General features: G+C 46.5%; 1 protein-coding gene across 5 annotated transcripts in view; it reads right to left on the bottom strand.

Annotated features, from left to right (window-relative positions):
- RAP1GAP2 (RAP1 GTPase activating protein 2) overlaps window positions 1–16,446 on the bottom strand; it is a 172,485-nt gene that overhangs the window by 17,759 nt on the left and 138,280 nt on the right. For all 5 annotated transcript variants that reach the window (XM_081805540.1, XM_081805542.1, XM_081805539.1 and 2 more), the window contains 5 exons: window positions 12,898–12,933; window positions 8,336–8,380; window positions 7,598–7,630; window positions 6,998–7,210; window positions 5,705–5,808 (listed from right to left, as the gene is read on the bottom strand). In XM_081805540.1, the coding sequence (XP_081661666.1) occupies window positions 5,705–5,808; window positions 6,998–7,210; window positions 7,598–7,630; window positions 8,336–8,380; window positions 12,898–12,933 (431 nt within the window). The remainder of the gene's footprint in view (window positions 1–5,704; window positions 5,809–6,997; window positions 7,211–7,597; window positions 7,631–8,335; window positions 8,381–12,897; window positions 12,934–16,446) is intronic.

Raw genomic sequence — 16,446 nt, 5'->3', positions numbered from 1 at the left:
CTTTGCTGCATCCCAAAGATTTTGAATAGTTGTGTTTTCATTTTCATTGGTTTCCATGAATTTTTTTAATTCTTCTTTAATTTCCTGGTTGACCCATTCATTCTTCAGTAGGATGCTCTTTAGCCTCCATGTATTTGAGTTCTTTCCGACTTTCCTCTTGTGATTGAGTTCTAGTTTCAAAGCATTGTGGTCTGAAAATGCCACTTTATTTATTTTTTTTAAAGATTTTATTTATTCATCAGAGAGAGAGAGACAGAGAGAGCACAAGCAAGGAGAGAGGCAGAGGGAGAGGGAGAAGCAGACTCCCCGCCCAGCTGGAAGCCTGATGCGGGGCTCGATCCCAGGACCCTGGGATCATGACCTGAGCCAAAGGCAGGCACTTAACCATCTGAGCCACCCAGGCGCCCCCCACTTTATTTTTTTTAAGATTTATTTATTTTGGGAGAGAGAGAGAGCACTCACACACATGAGCAGAAGGAGCAGAGGGAGAGAGGATCCCAAGCAGACTCCTCACTGAGCGCAGAGCCCAATGTGGGACTCGATCCCATGACCCTGACCTGAGCCAAAACCAATAGTCAGACACTCAGCCGACTGCACCACCCAGGCACTCTGGCCACTTTTTAATTGCATCTCTTCTTTTGGTTTCTCTGTTCTTTTTTTTTAAGATTTTATTTATTTAATTAATTGACAGAGAGAGAGACAGCAAGAGAGAGAACACAAGCAGGACAAGTGGGAGAGGGAGAAGCAGGCTTCCCGCTGAGTAGGGAGCCGGATGCGGGGCTCGATCCCAGGACCCTGGGGTCATGACCTGAGCCGAAGGCAGACGCTTAACCAACTAAGTCACCCAGGTGCCCCTGGTTTCTCTTTTCTTCTGGCTGAAGTACATCCTTTAGTAATTCTTTCAGGGAGAGTCTGTGAGTGGTACACTCCCTTCATTTTTTTGTCTGAAAACAGTTTTGTCTTTGCCAATAGCTTCTCTGGGTATAGAATTTTAGGTTAAAGGATTCTTTCTTTCCTTTGTTCCTTTCTTTCTTTCTTTCCTCCAGCATTTTAAAGATACTGTCCTGTTGTCCTGTGGCTGATAAGAAGTCAGATCTCAGCCCAGTTGTCACTACTTCATAGATGAGTGACTTTATCCTTAGGAAGCTTTAAAATGTTCTCTTTCCCTTTGATGTTCTAATGCTTCACTTTGATGTGTCCCTTAGTATTGCTTTGTTTTATAATCATGTTCAGCACCCCAGTGTGTGCTTTCTTCTGTTCTGAAATATTCTCAGCCATTATTTCTTCGGATTATCTCTTCTCCACTGGCTTCTCTCCTCTTTCTTCTGAGACTCTAAGACAAATGCTGGGACCTATCAGTCTATTATCCACAAATCTTCCTTCTTTTTCATGTATTTCATCACTCCATCTGTGCTGTGCTCTGGATGAATTCTTTGAGACTATCTTCCAATGCACAGATTCACACTTTGATTCTGAACAGACAATATTAGACTAGATTTTATCCCATGTATTGAGATTTTTAACTTCAACTGTTTTATTTCCAATAATTCCAATTGTTTTCATTTTGTACCCAGGTGTATCCATTCTTGATTCATTTCCATTCATTCACTGTATCATAATTTATTATCACTTTTATAGATGCTATTCATTATTTTCTTCAGATATTAAATATATTTAAGTCATTTTGAAAGTATACCATTATTTGCATCTCATCAGCAATAAAACCAGCTCTCATTTGTTGATGTTTTCAGCTTTTTTTTTTTTTTAAGATTTTTTATTTATTCATTTGAGAGAGAGAGCATGTGAGAGCATGAGCAGGGGAAGGAGAAGCAGGCTCCCTGCTGATCAGGGAGTCTGATGTGGGGCTTTATCCCAGGACCCCGGGATCATGACCTGAACTGAAGGCACACTTAACCAACTGAGCCACCCAGGCGTCCCTCAGCTGTCTTTCTTAATGTCAATTTTCCCTGGGTGTTTTGGAACTTTCCATCCATTTTTCTCTATCCTCAGTGCAAGGCACCCTGGTCCAGTTCCCATCAGAACTGGTTGCATACACTTTATGCAACCTCGTGGCCTGTCTAATCACATGATAATAGCTGACCCATCACAGCAGCCTGTCACTCATCTTCCTGCTTCTGGCCTTGCCTTCCATCCATTACATTCTCCTTACTCTAGCCAGTGATCATTCTACAGTATAAATCACATCATGATATTCCCCTTTCAGGAGTTCTCCTCTGGCTCATAGAAGAAAATCTAAGTTCCTAAACACAGTCCATACATGATTTAACTTTTCCTTACCTCTCCAGCATGACCTCTCAACCTTACTTACACTCACACATATACACATGCAGACACACATTCCACATTCAAGCTCTTATAAACTTCTTTCAGTTCTCTCATACCATCTATCTTTGGATCACCGTCACTAGACTAAAATAATCCATGTCCGGGCGCCTGGGTGGCTCAGTCATTAGGCTGCTTCTCCCTCTCCCACTCCCCCTGCTTGTGTTCCCTCTCTCGCTCTCTGTCAAATAAATAAATCAAATCTTTTAAAAAATTAAAATAAAATAAAATAATTCATGTCCATAAGAAGAAAATAAGTGAGAGAACAGGAGTAAGAATACCTAATATGTACTGAATGTTTTCTGTAGCCAAGTAACAAGAGATGAGCTTATTCCTTACATTAGCCCCATCCCTGGACAAAGTCTGGTACATATCAAGCCCTGACTGAACAAGGCTTTATCTTTTATGGATAGATAATAGCCCTTTTTGTCACATTGATTGCTTTTTTTTGCCTCAAATTCTACTTTTTCATATTAATATGCCAACTGTGCTACCTTTTTGTATTTGATTGCTATAACTTTTTCTCAACACTTTTTTTTTTAAATATACTGAGTTACTTTCTTTAATAAAATACATATACATTGATTGATTAGTGGGGGGTGGAGGGATGACTCAAACTGAGAATCTTTGCTATTTAATAGTATAATATCATTCATTTATATTTATTATACATCACATGTACTCAGACTTACTTCTATTTTATGTTTATTTTCTATCTTTTTCTATACATTAATGTTTTCTTTATCTTCCTTTATTTTGGAATGTTTTCATTCTACCAGTGATTTTTTATACATGGAATACATTTTCATCAAAATATGTCCAGCTTTTTAGTTTCCCTTCACTGATTTTGTCTGATACTGAGTGAGTCATTTTGATCTGCAGAGTAAATCTTCAATCAGCTTAAGAACATCAATTACCCACATGTTTAATTCCTGCTCACTATCCTCCATATTCATTATAATTTTGCCCATCATTTTAGAGTTGGGTTTTCCTCTGAATTATGTGAAAGCCTCTTAAGCTTGCTCTCAATATTACTAACTGGGTTTTCCACCAAGTAGACTCTGCTCTTTACTGCTTCTAAAACCATTTAAAATTCTTTTTGGCCATTTTTAGTTTTCTTATGTTCTTTCCTTAATTTAACCAGCAACTTTTTCATCTCATTCTGCTGTCCTATTTTATCTTTTGTCTTTTCTTTCATACAGTTTATTTTTTCTGGAAGTTTGCTGAAAATACAAATTTAATAGATAAATAAATTTTACTTGGCTTTCTGTAGTAAATCCTTCTTAAAATTTGGTCATTTCCCTACCTTCTAAATGCTAGGTCATGCTTTTTTAGATGCAGAATCTTTTCTTTCCCTGACCTGTGAGGGTTTTTTTTTCCTACTTCTTCTTTATATCCAGACTTGAAAAAGAAGAAATCTGCTCAGGCTTGTTATTCATGTCCAGTAGTGGATAAACTCCTCTTGGCTACTCTCACAGCATACACAGAGAGAGCATAAACTGGAGAGCTGGTTATCTTAAGACATCAATTAAATAATCCAGAAGCCTACAGGGAACAAGGAAGATGCTGGGACAAGAGTCGCTGCCTGCAAGGGAGTTTCACCTCTGTATAATTTCTTCTTTGTGTCTGGTAAAGCTTCTAAAGCTGTGGGACCAATTTTCTCATGTCTGGTTTTCAATTTGGCCTGGCCATCACCCCAAGTACATGATGTGATTGTCCAACTTCCTAGCTGGTGTATGGCTTCTTCCTGCCACCCTACTCACTGGTTTTCTATTTCGGAGAGCCACATTTGAGCTTGCCCTTGGGCTCTTCAGGATTGATTTCAAATGCTGTTGACCCAAAACAACAAAAGTGGTTCCATGTGGAAAGACTCCTGACTATTCCAGGGCTCACACTCACTTCTAAAGAGTACAAGACCCTCCCAGAATCTCCAATTTCATATATCCCCATGTTACATTGCTGTCTAAGGAAGGTGAGCTGGATTTCAACTCTCAATATCATCTACGTTATAGTCCTAACTGCCCCGTAAATTATTTCTTAAAATATTCAAAGTGTGTGTTGTGTTCTTGACATCTTTCTCTAGTTTTCAGTTCTGAAGCAGTATTTCAGATAGGATATAATATTGGAAAAAAGGAGTTAGATCCTTGTGTTCAATTATCATCTTACTCAGAAATCCTACCCAATCTAAGTCTGATTTTTACTAAGAAAGGAAATAATTTTCTTTACAGAGATTCACCTAGCTCGAAATCCTATTTGGAGTTGGGGATCCACATATCACTCCCTCAAAAAATTTGCTCTAACAATTTAGTTAACTTCTCCTTGCCTTGCAAATATGATTTCTAGCCAAGTGAACTTCAGTAAAGAAAACTGCTTCCTTTCTTAATAAAAAACCAAGATTGGATGGGTGCTGACAACTTCCTTGTACCGCACACACACCCCTCTCCACAGCACAGCTATGTGCCCCTGCTCCCTCCCATACCTATCTCAAAATTTGGGCAGAAAAAAATGTTATTGCTTTTTTTCCAAATACCATCAAGGACTTCCAATTAGATTCAACAACTATATACTGAGAGCTTGACAGGTTCATAGCACTCTGCTAAGCACTAACACTTGGCCTTCCAGGCTTTTCCACCAGCCCACCAGGGACAGAGATATATGAGACACAGACTCTGTGCTCCCACAGCATCCTGTGCATATCACTAAAATAATACCTGTGACACATACTAAAATCCTCTGTTTTTTTCCTCCCACTAGACCAGAAGCCTTTAGAAAACAGACCACCACTCAGTCATCATTGCATCCCCAGCACCTATTACACTTCCTGGTACAAAGGAGGTTTTACAAAACATGTTAGTCGAACAAAACAGAAACCAGTTCTAGCTCCTGCCCTTGAGGAGAGAGAGCTAGCCTGGCTTAGCTGTAAATTAGTGCTCCCATTGTGAACACCTTTCCATCTCGGGGAACCCAGCACACACACAGATGCTTTGGGATCTATCTTCCCGACGGGATGCACACCACAGGCAGCGTTCTGGCAAACGCTCTCCCAGGACGATGTGGAGTTGTAGCTCAGCAGAATGAGCCAGCTCTAGTTTTCCTTCCAAACTCCTTCAGAGCCATACCCCCACAAGACAGAAAGGCAGGTGGGGGTATGGCCTAGGTGACCTTGAGACTAGGATACCACTCTGACTCCCACAATCCCCCGGCTGACATAAACACTTGGTCTCTTGGCCTGGCGACCAGAACACAGCCCCAGGATTCCAGCTGGTCTGTTCCCCCCAGCACACCCAGACCAGACTGGTCAGACTGGTATTTCTGGGTCCCTGCCACTAGAGGTGTGGCCTCCAACGGTGCAGAGCCCCACCTGAGAATGATGCGAAGGTACTCCATGCCCTCCACCTCCTCACACTTGATGGACAGGAGCAAGTTCCCCAAACTGCTGCCAGTACAGTAAAAGTTTAGGTGATCCTAGAAACAGAAATCAGGTATTAACAGGGAGGAGGGGACCTTCCAGACATGGCCCCCCAAATCACCTCCTTCACCAGGAGCAAGATGCCCCGCAGCAAGGAGGAGCAAAGACAAGGATGCTACTGCTGTGGTTGCTGCTGCTGAGGAGGGAGGAAGGAGGATGAAGGGGAAGGAGCAAGGTCACAGGAATAGATTCCAATGGCCCAGGCGTTGGGATGTGCCAGGCAATGGACTAAGGACTTAACACACACTGACTCCTTTATGGAGGAGATGATATCACAACTTTATGGGGGAGATGATATCATCATCCCCATTTCACAGATAGGTAAACCAGTGTCCAGGGAGATTACGAAACTGCCGAGGGTCACACAACCAGTAAGTGACCGATCCAGCATTCAAGCCCACCTTGAACGCTGATGCTCAAGTTCTTCTCCAAGGACCCCACACATCCACTTCCTTGCTCCCAGGGAGCAGCCCTGGCTGATTCAGACCATTTGCAGGAATAAAGCTGGGAGGCACCCTGGCTCCTCCACGCATGGGGAGCTAGGAGGTCTTCTGGAGAGCAGGCCTCCCTCAGGCTCAGGGAGCCCACTCCAGACCTGCCATATCAGCGTGGGGCCCTGGAATCTGCATTTGAACAATGCAGATGAGACTCTGCAAAACTGCCTTGGGCTGGAGACTTCTGGAACCTGCCCTCGGGACTTCCAAACCAGGCAAGTCTGAAGAGCAGAATATATTTAAAGAAATGTGACTTTGCCACTTGTAAACAATCAGAGGCTCATCTCATCTGGTACAAGTGCCCTGGGGACCTGCTGGAGTGAGGACAGGAGAGATTTGACTACTTAGATGGTGACAAAGACTTCCAAGGCGTGAGAACACATTTTCTCCTTCACCCTTCTTCACCCCCCAACACTACCCATCCCATCACCTCCGAGAACATCTGCTGGGAGTAGTGCCCCCAAGGACCCATCACACTGAGCCTTCCCGACTTCTGCACACCCCGTCCCCCCGCCCAGGAGCAGAGCTAGTTGCACTTCCCCAGCCAGGACAGCAGGACAGCGGCAGGCCCTAGGGAGGAGGCAGGCCCAGGAAGGAGGAGAGACGGAGACAGGGATGCTGGAGGAGGCCGGGCCAGGTGCATTTCCCTGCCCGGCCCACAGCTGCTTTCGTGCAGGGCCCTCAGCCTCACCTTCCCCAGGAAATGCCTGCGGTAGGCCCTGGCTTCGCCCCTGCACTCAAGCTTATAGCCAAACGTGCTGGGGCTGACACTGTCCTCTTCCTCCTCCTCACAGATGCTGCTGCCAAGGGAGGTCGGCGTCCCCACGTTCTCTGGGTCCTCGATCCAATAGCCCCCAAACTGGGGCAGGACAATCAGGGGGTACGGGCCTCCCTTTTCCACAACCTGGAGGCAGAGAGAAGGTCTTGCACTTCGGCCAGCCCTGGCTCTACAGGGGGAGGGCAGGGGAGGGGTGCCAGTGGTGGTATCCCCCGCCTCTGAACTGCTCCAAGGTGGAGACCCCTGTAGTTGAGGCCAAATACGGTAACACAAACCCCAAATTTAAGCCCAACAACATCTCCCAGCTTCACTGACCCTGGAGCACCAGAGTTGCAAGGCTTCGATCAGCACCCCATCTGGAAACGGCAAAACTGAGGCCACAAAGGTAAAATCCCAGGCCTGAGGCTCTCGCTCACATGGGGTGGGGCAAGGGCCCTCAGCACCACCAGCTGCCCCAGCCCACCCCAGAGATGAGACCCAGGGCAGGCTACGGTGAGGCTAGGGGGCTCCTACCTCATCAATGCTGGGGTACGGGATATAGTCATCCTGCAAGACAAACCAGATAAGGCTGCCGTTAGACCCAGCAGTGCCCATGAAGTTTGAGGGTTGTTTTTCCATTCTCCCAGGTCGGGGGGTGGGAGTGCTTGGCAGGCTGTGCTCGAGCTTTGAGAGAGCAGCAAAGAGAACACCAGATGAAGAACAGCAGAGAGGCAGCTGGGATCTGGCTTCCCTTGAGTGCTTCCCCAAACTGACAGAACCTGAACGCAGTACACAAAGGCTCTGAATTTCACACCTTGCATGACGTCAGCTCACCCCTTAGGAAGCTTTAACAGGAAGATGACCCCTGATCCCACCCAGCCCTGCCTTCAGGCAAAAGAGCTGACCTCCAAGTGATGAGCCGCACCCCTCGGCCTTGGGAAAAGAAACTGAAGCTGAGAGCTGAGGATCACTGGACCCAAAGCCTGATACCCCGAAATGCCATGTGCGGTTTGTTTGCAGAAGCAGGTACAGAAGAGCTAGGCTGAGCCACAGGCCTTAGGTCTCACCCGAGGCTTCCACCCCAGCCTTCCACGCCAAGGCTGCCCCCTAAAGGCATCAAGTCAGGGCCTTGCTACTGCCCACCGTGCACCAGTGAACACGGGCACAACCACTTAAGGAGCTCTTGGTGAAAGGCAGATGGAAGACCACAGACCCCAGCACGCCGTCCCCATGCCGGGCCCACCGGGCTGCCACCTCATCCACACAGCCCACCTTGTTCTTCTGGGGGCCCGGCTTCTGCTCTTCAAGCTTGATCCCCTGTGGAAACAAGGAAAAGAGGATCCATGAAAGAGAAAAGGTCATAAAATAGGGGCCAAATGGAGGGTTCCCTTGGGATTCTCAAACACCTGACTTGTTAGGGTTGGTAATAACAGCAATAGCGGATGTGTGCCGGGTCCTTACACATCACACACCTTGTCACACTCAGTCCTCACGGCAGCTCCAAGTAAGGCAGGAGGACAGGCAGGGAAGAGCATAGACTCGAGCCAGAGCACCAGGGTTCAAATCCCAATACTGCCACTTACGACCTTGGGCAAGTCCCAAACCTTTGTGGCTCAGTCTTCCCATCTGCAAAACGGGGTCGGTGACAGCAGCTACTATTGTGGTAAAGGTTAAATGTGCAGGATGTGCTAAGCCCTAGAAAGGGACTAGTTTTGCTATAGGTCATTATTACCAATATTACCAGGCAGTGTTGTCATCCTGGCACGGAAATCTCTCTGCCAGGCCCTCAGAACCAGCAGGTATGGGGCAAGGGTGGGGACCCACATCTGAATGGTGTCAAAGCCAGCACTCTGGACTGTTGCCACCATAGCTCCTCTCCCTCCTCAGGGTGCAGACCCGCAGGTGACAGGCAGGGGGCCTGGGGCTCATTTGCTTCTGGGAAGCTGTGCCTTGTCCAGTGGTCCTATGGTCAAGATCGGACTTAATTGTTTTTTTTTCAAGAGGGGAGCACACGCTCTGGTAAGCGCTGTGAATTGTGCAAGACTGTTGAATCTCAGATCTGTACCTCTGAAACAAATAATGCAATATATGTTAAGAAAAAAAAAAGAAGAAGAAGAAGGTAGCGGGAGGGGAAGAATGAAGCGGGGGAAATCGGAGGGGTAGACAAATCGTGAGAGACGATGGACTCTGAAAAACAAACAGGGTTCTGGAGGGGAGGGGGGTGGGAGGATGGGTTAGCCTGGTGGTGGGTATTGAGGAGGGCACATTCTGCATGGAGCACTGGGTGTTATGCACAAACAATGAATCATGGAACACTTCATCTAAAACTAATGATGTAAGGTATGGGGATTAACATAAGAATAAAAATAAATAAATAAATAAATAAAAGAGGGGAGCACACGACTGAATAAATTAGATTGCTTGAATAAATTAAATAAGGGTATGAAATGGTGGGACAACTAGGAGAGAAGACCATCCTAATCATAACATGGGGATTTTAAGCTTCCTCAGCACCTTGCCACCGTTGTCTCCTATGAAGCCCCCAGCACCTTTATACCAAGGGGAAACTGAGGTACAAGGAGCAGGCTGCTTCTGATGTTGCACAGCTAGCGAGTAGCAGGGCCTGGATTTGAAGCTGGGCTGTCCAAGTGCACGATCATATCCCACAGGCCCTTGAGCCCAGGGCTCCTGCTCAGTCGGATTTAGACTTCGGCTTCTCTGGACTTCGCGGGGTTGAGTCACCCTGTAGCATTGCTCAGGAGGGCGTGGGAGGACCCCTCCCACTGGACAGGTGCTCCTCTCCCCACACAGGGAGAAAACCACCTGGGTGGCCCGGCAGACCCTGTCCAGGGAAGCAAACTGGGCAGATGGGGAGGGGGGTGATGTCAGGAGTTTGTTTTGTTTGTCCTGCATGAGTCACCCCTACCTGGGAACAGCACCTGGGCAGGAAAGCAAACCTCTTCCCTCCCCCTTCCCTCTCTGACAGAGCCACCACCCAGTTCTGTGTCTGCCTTTGCAATAGGCATTATCACTATCTCCCCTTTTCCCTACCATGAAGAAATAGAGGATCAGAGAGGTAGAGAGACTTGACCAAGGACACTCAGCTAGACAGTGTCAGGGTTAAGACTTTGAACCCAGGACCAAACAGACCCAAATCTTGTATACTTAGTCTATATCATAGGGACTGTGCCCTTCTTCCAATTCCTCCACTCTCGGGGGAGGGGGAAGCCCCGGATCTGAGTTTCAGCTCCCCACGACTCACAGAGTACCCTGGGCACTTGACGGCTCTGAGACCCAGTCTCCACAGACACAGCCTGAGAAGAGGTGGCACCCACACTCAAGGACAGGATCTGGCCACACCACACCACCTGCTTCACTCCCAGTATTTCCCCGTATGTGAGTTGTGTACATACAGAGGAGCTGGAAACTGTGGGCCTCTCAGAGGCTGGGGTCCAGCGGGGCACAAGGCAGGGACCTAAACCCCGGGAAGTTTGATTTCAGCCCCTGGCAGTCTCAACGGAGATGAAATAGGCAGACCCTTGGATGTCTGCTGCCACGAACATACAGAGGGAGCATAGGAACCAGACGCCTGCCCTCAAGAGGGTCCCAATCTGGTTGAGAAGTCAAGCCCAGCAGTCTAGTAACAGAAACAATGGAGGCCAATCAAGTGAGGCTGAATTATGTGCTCAGAGAGCGCTCTGTGGGAGAGGCAGGGGTCTCCCGCAGGGGGCGAGGGACCGGTGGGTTGTGGGAACAAATGAAGGGAAGGCAGGGTGAGCCGCAAATCCCCTGCCAGCTTCCCCATGGGCTCGGGGTGAGAATCCCCGCTTTACTCCAGGCAGCTGAGCTCGTAATTACACACTACCTCCCGCCACTCGCTGTCAAAGCGCGTGCCAATCCTCTTTCCACAGCTTGACTGAGGTCCCTAAATGTATACAGAATTAGTCTGCGGTCCACACAGAAGGGGACAATGATGATAACAGAGCTGCTTCCTGTGGGCTTTACCAGGAAGAAAGGAACTAACACTCGTCAATGTCTGAGCTGAGAAAAGTGCTTAAAATACATGAGCTAGGGGCGCCTGGGTGGCTCAGTCTGTTAAGCATCCAACTCTTGATTTTGGCTCAGGTCATGATCTCAGGGTCGTGGGATTGAGCACCGCATTGGGCTCCTTGCTTAGCGCAGAGTCTGCTTGGGATATTCTCTCTCCCCCTCCCTCTGCCCCTCCCTCTACTTCTACTCATGCTTTCTAAATAAATAAAACCTTTAAAAAAAAATACATATGTTATTATCAACATCTTCTTCCCATCCTTCCCACCTGTATCAGTTAAGACTTCTGGACGCCCCCCCCCATTATTCCCCAGGGCAGCAGTTCTTACCTGTGAGCCCTGGCCCCTCGGTGAGGGGTGATTAGAAAGGCCCCCAAATCCATTCCGAACACTGATTTTTCTGCAGTGCCTAGCAAGTATTTACATATACTATCTCATTTCATCCCAACAACTGTGTATGCGGGTATTTTAATTATTATTTATAAGGGCTGTGGCATGATTTGTAAAAATAAATATTTTGGTCTTCACCCCATTCCTGGCACAGAACTCCTAAAACCTGTTGAATTTCCTAAGAGATGAGAGCAATGGGAACATTTGGGAGCATCTTTTGTTACAATACTCCGTCTTCTGTCCTTAGTTCTGAAACAGCTCCAGAGCTATAAAGGTGAAAGCCCTAACGTTATTCATATGTTTGTGAATGAGGTGTCTTTGGGGACACCCCTAAGGACGGAGCTGGGTGCCAGGGGAACCATTAGAGGGTTGGAACGTTCAGTCCCAGCTCTCCAACCTCCCGGGAGGGGAGAGGGGCTGCGGGGTGAATCAATCCTGCCGACGCAGTGAAGCCTCCATAAAAAACCAAACAATAGGCTCAGGGAGCTTCCAGTTGGTGAGCACATGGCAGTACAGGGAGAGTGATACATCCAGAGGCCAGCCCCACAGCACCTGGCCCCCTACAACTCTTCCATCTGGCTGTTCCTGAATTATATCCCTTTATAATAAACTGATAACCCAGGAAGTAAGTGATTCTGGGTTCTGTGAGCCATGCTAGCAAATTAATCGAACCTGAGCAGGGGGCCAAGGGAACCTCAAATCTACGGCCTGCTGGTGATGATGGCATCTGAAGTGGGGGAGAGGCGGTCTTGTGAGGCAGAGCCCTTGCCCTGTGGGATCAGACATGCTCTCTGGGCAGACAGGGTCAGAGTGGAGTTGACTGTAGGGACACCCAGCTGGTGTCACAGAATTGCTTGGTAGGGGAGAAACCACCACACATTTGGTGTCGGAGGAAGGTGAAAATGGTACTGTGAATAGACAAAAAACAGGAGCCAGAGGCTCAGAAAAGGGAAAGAACTTGTGCTAATGAGCGTTAGGTGCGGCTTTGACCCCCAGTGGGTCTCTCCCCCTCAGCTCTGCCTCCCACACACAAGATGACCTCCACTACAAAAGGGCTTCCTTTTTCAGACTTTCTTTCCCACCCATTCCAGGAACAATGGACCCTTTCAAGCCCTCCCCACATCTGTGGGGTTATGGTATCCCCATCTGCTCTGCTGGAGGACTTCTGCTTTCTATCTACTCCCCTTCTTCAGGCAGGAGCCTTCCCAGAATCCTTGGTGCCACTCACCACAAAAACGACCCGAGGTAGTCCCAGCCAGCAGACTGGGAGTTCTCTCTTCTCTGCCCCTCCCTCCAAGGCTCCCAAGTTCTGCCTGGTGGTGTTGCCCCCACGGTCACTGCAGCATGCCCCCCACCCAGGGCTCAGCCTCCCCACCGAAGCCGTTTGGGGATGCTCACCTGCATTTTCTCCAGCATCTCGAAGAACTCCGCCGACTGAAAGACACAAAGAGGACGCGTCAGCCAGGAGGTCTGCTGAGAAAGTCTCCTCACCAACTGTCTGTAAGCCTAGCCCAGGGCTTCCCCGGAGACAAGAGTCATCTGGATCAAGAGACAAGGTCATTTGATTTTGCCTTTGCAGGGCTGGAGGACCAGAACACCCCCTACAACAAAAGAAAAAATGACACGCGTCCAGGCTGGCAAATGTCCCTGGGGAGAGCAGGCACTCAGTCTCCATCAAGAGAGAGGAGCCTGTGAGGCCCCGGGGAAAAGCCAAGTTCCCTAAGACACCTGTCAGCCCCGGGATTCAGCCTGCAGGAGGAGTCCTGTTTGGGATGTTCTCAGCCCAACGGTGGGGCCAAGGTGACCAACACAAGTAGTCTTCCGCCTTTTGTGGCAACACGGCCCTTGGGTCTGCCATCTCACTTAGAACTCCAACATATAAAGCCAGTGAAAGCACAGCCCCCCTGGGGGCTTGAACTCCTAACATGCCTGCCCCGGCCCCTTGCCCCCAAAATCTCTTTGGGGCCCTAAGAGCTTGTGAGCAAAGCCTGGAAACCACTGAACTGGAGTCTCCAGGGACCTGGAGAGATGATTCTAAAAATCTCGAACTATGTAAGTCCAAACGTTTAACCTGCTCTGGTGCCCCCCTTGTAAATTCCAGGTAAAGGCAAAAAGCAGAAAAAGGAAGTGGAACAGAGGGGTGACGGGCTAGAGGCTCTACCCTAACAAACACGCACAGAGACCTCTCAGCACTTTCCCCATGTCCCCGTCCATAAAAATAGGCTACACTTCCTTGTCCTCACGTCACTGCCCACATCTGGGCCCTGGCAAGCCATGGGTTAATGAGCACCCAGCACACAGTCCCCGGATGAATAGGAAAGAAAGAAAGCTGTGATGATGAAAAACAAGGAGGTCCTTGTCACTTCTTCCTGCGTAGCAAGAGCATGCCTCCCTCCCGCTGCAGGCAGCAATGGGCCAGAGTTACCTGGAGCCCCCTGCCCACAGAGTTCCCAGAGAGAACCACCATGGGAAGGACCTTTGTGGAGTCACCGGGCTTAAAATGAGCTCCCCCCAGGCCACAGCTGGCCCGTCAGAGGTAACAGTCTCCGATCCCCAGCGGTTCAGGTCCCAGGGTCTGGAAACCCCCCGTGTGAACATACAGCATGGAGGACGAGCTTCAGGCACCCACATCGAGCACCCTTGCCCAGAAGCAGCCGTGAAACACACAGCTCCCGAACCTATCCTTCCCACTGGCTCTGTGCACCCTTACCAACTCCATTCTCCAGGAGACCAAGATTCCTAGACGGAAAGAATTTACACAAATCAATAAGGCTAGAAAGATGAGCAGGAAGAGGACAAAAGGGCAGAAACAATCAACAATTACACATGCAGACGTCTGACCCAGTGATTCCTCTTTTAGGGATCTGTGCTATAAACACGCTTCCGTGTGAGCACAAGGATGGATGTTCCCTGCAGCACTGTTTGGTTACAATGAGCTACGTTCCAATAGTATGAACAACTGGGTGCCAATAAATTAAAGAGCTTGGATGAAATGGACAATTTCTAGCAATACACAAACTACCAAAACTGACTCTAAGAAATGGAAAATCTAAAAAGATCTATAATAAATAAAAAAACTGAATTAGTAATCAAGAAGCTACACAAGGAAAAGCCCAGGTCCAGATGGCTTCAGCTGTGAATTCTGCCATTAAAGAAGAATTAATACTAATTCTTCAGAAACTCTTAATATAGGAGAGGGGACACTTCTCAACTTATTCTACGAGGCTAGTATTACCCCAACAACAAAACCAAAGACATCACAAGACAATTACAGACCAATATAGCTTATGAATATAGATACAAAAATTCTCAAAAAGACTAGCAAGCCAAATCCAACAACGTAAAAAAAAAAAGAATTATACATCATGACCTGGTGGGATTACAGTAAAGTTGGTTTATCCAAAAATCAATGCCTATAATACACCAGAGGAATAGAATAAAAACAAAAACCATATTATCAATTCAACAGACATAAAGAAAGCATTTGACAAAATTCCAAACACTTTCTTGATTAAAAATTAGAAAAAAAAAAAAAAAACAATAAACTAGATAGAAGGGAAATTCCTCAACATGATAAAGGGCAGCTACAAAAAAACCACAGGTAATAATATTCTTATTAATGGAAAACCAGATACTTTGTCCATAAAATAAGGAATAAAACTAACCACTGTCATCATTTCTATTTATCACTGTGCTGGATGTTCTAGCCAGAACAGTTAGGCAAAAGAAAAAGAAAAAGAAAAACTATATAATCAACATCCAAACTGGAAAGTAAGAAGTGAAACTATCTCTATTCACAGATGACATGATCTTGTATATAGAAAATACTAAGGGGGTGCCTGGCTGGCTCAGTGACACTTGATTTTGGCTCAGGTCATGATCTCAGGGTCAGGAGATCAAGCTCTACATGGGGCTCCACACTCAGCGCAGAGTCTGTTTGAGATTCTCCACCCCCACCTCTGCCCCTCCCCCCACTGGAGCTCTCTAAATTATTTTTTTTTTAAAGATTTTATTTATTTTTTTAAGATTTTATTTTATTTATTTTATTTATTTATTTTATTTTATTTTATTTATTTATTTAATTTATTTATTTATGAGACACAGCGAGAGAGGGAACACGAGCAGGGGGAGTGGGAGAGGGAGAAGCAGGCTTCCCGCAGAGCAGGGAGCCCAATGCGGGGCTCGATCCCAGGACCCTGAGATCATGACCTGAGCCAAAGGCAGACGCTTAACAGTGACTGAGCCACCCAGGCACCCCTAAATTATTTATTTTTTTAAAAAAGAAAATACTAAGGAATTCACTAAAAAAACTATTAAAACTAATATAATAAATGGGTTCAATAAGGAGGCAAGACACAAGATCAATATACAAAAATAATTTGTATTGCTATATACTATCTATGGACAATTAAAATAAAATTAAGAAAACAATTCCAATTACAATACCATCATCAAAGAGAATAAAATACTTAGAAATTTAACAAAAGAAATTAAAACTTATACTCTGAAAAGCACAAAACAATGAAAGAAATTTTAAAAGCTCTGAATAAATGGAAATAAATCCCATGATCACAATTAGAAGGTCAGTATGATTAAGATAACTATACCCTCCAAACTGATCTACAGATTCAATGCAATCTCTATCAAAATCCTAGCTGAATCCTTTGTAGAAATTAAAAGGTGATCCTAAAATTGACATGGAAACTCAAGGGGCCCAGAATAACCAAAGAACAAAGTTGGAGGACACACGCTTCCCAATTTCAAAACTCACTACAAAGCAAAAAGTTTTTAATCAAGATAATGTGGCACCGACAGAAGGATAGACCTACAGATCAATGGAATAAAAATTCAATGGGGTCTTTTCAACAAATTGTGCTAAGAAAACTGGATAGCCACATGCAAAAGAATGAGGCTGGACCCTTTTGCCACACAATATACAAAAATTAA

Source organism: Leptonychotes weddellii, chromosome 15 (genome assembly GCF_054177405.1).
Source record: "Leptonychotes weddellii isolate Sample4059 chromosome 15, ASM5417740v2, whole genome shotgun sequence".
In the NCBI taxonomy this organism is placed as follows: Eukaryota; Metazoa; Chordata; class Mammalia; order Carnivora; family Phocidae; genus Leptonychotes; species Leptonychotes weddellii.
Note: the sequence above shows the minus strand (reverse complement) of the source record. Positions and strands in the feature narration are given on the sequence as shown.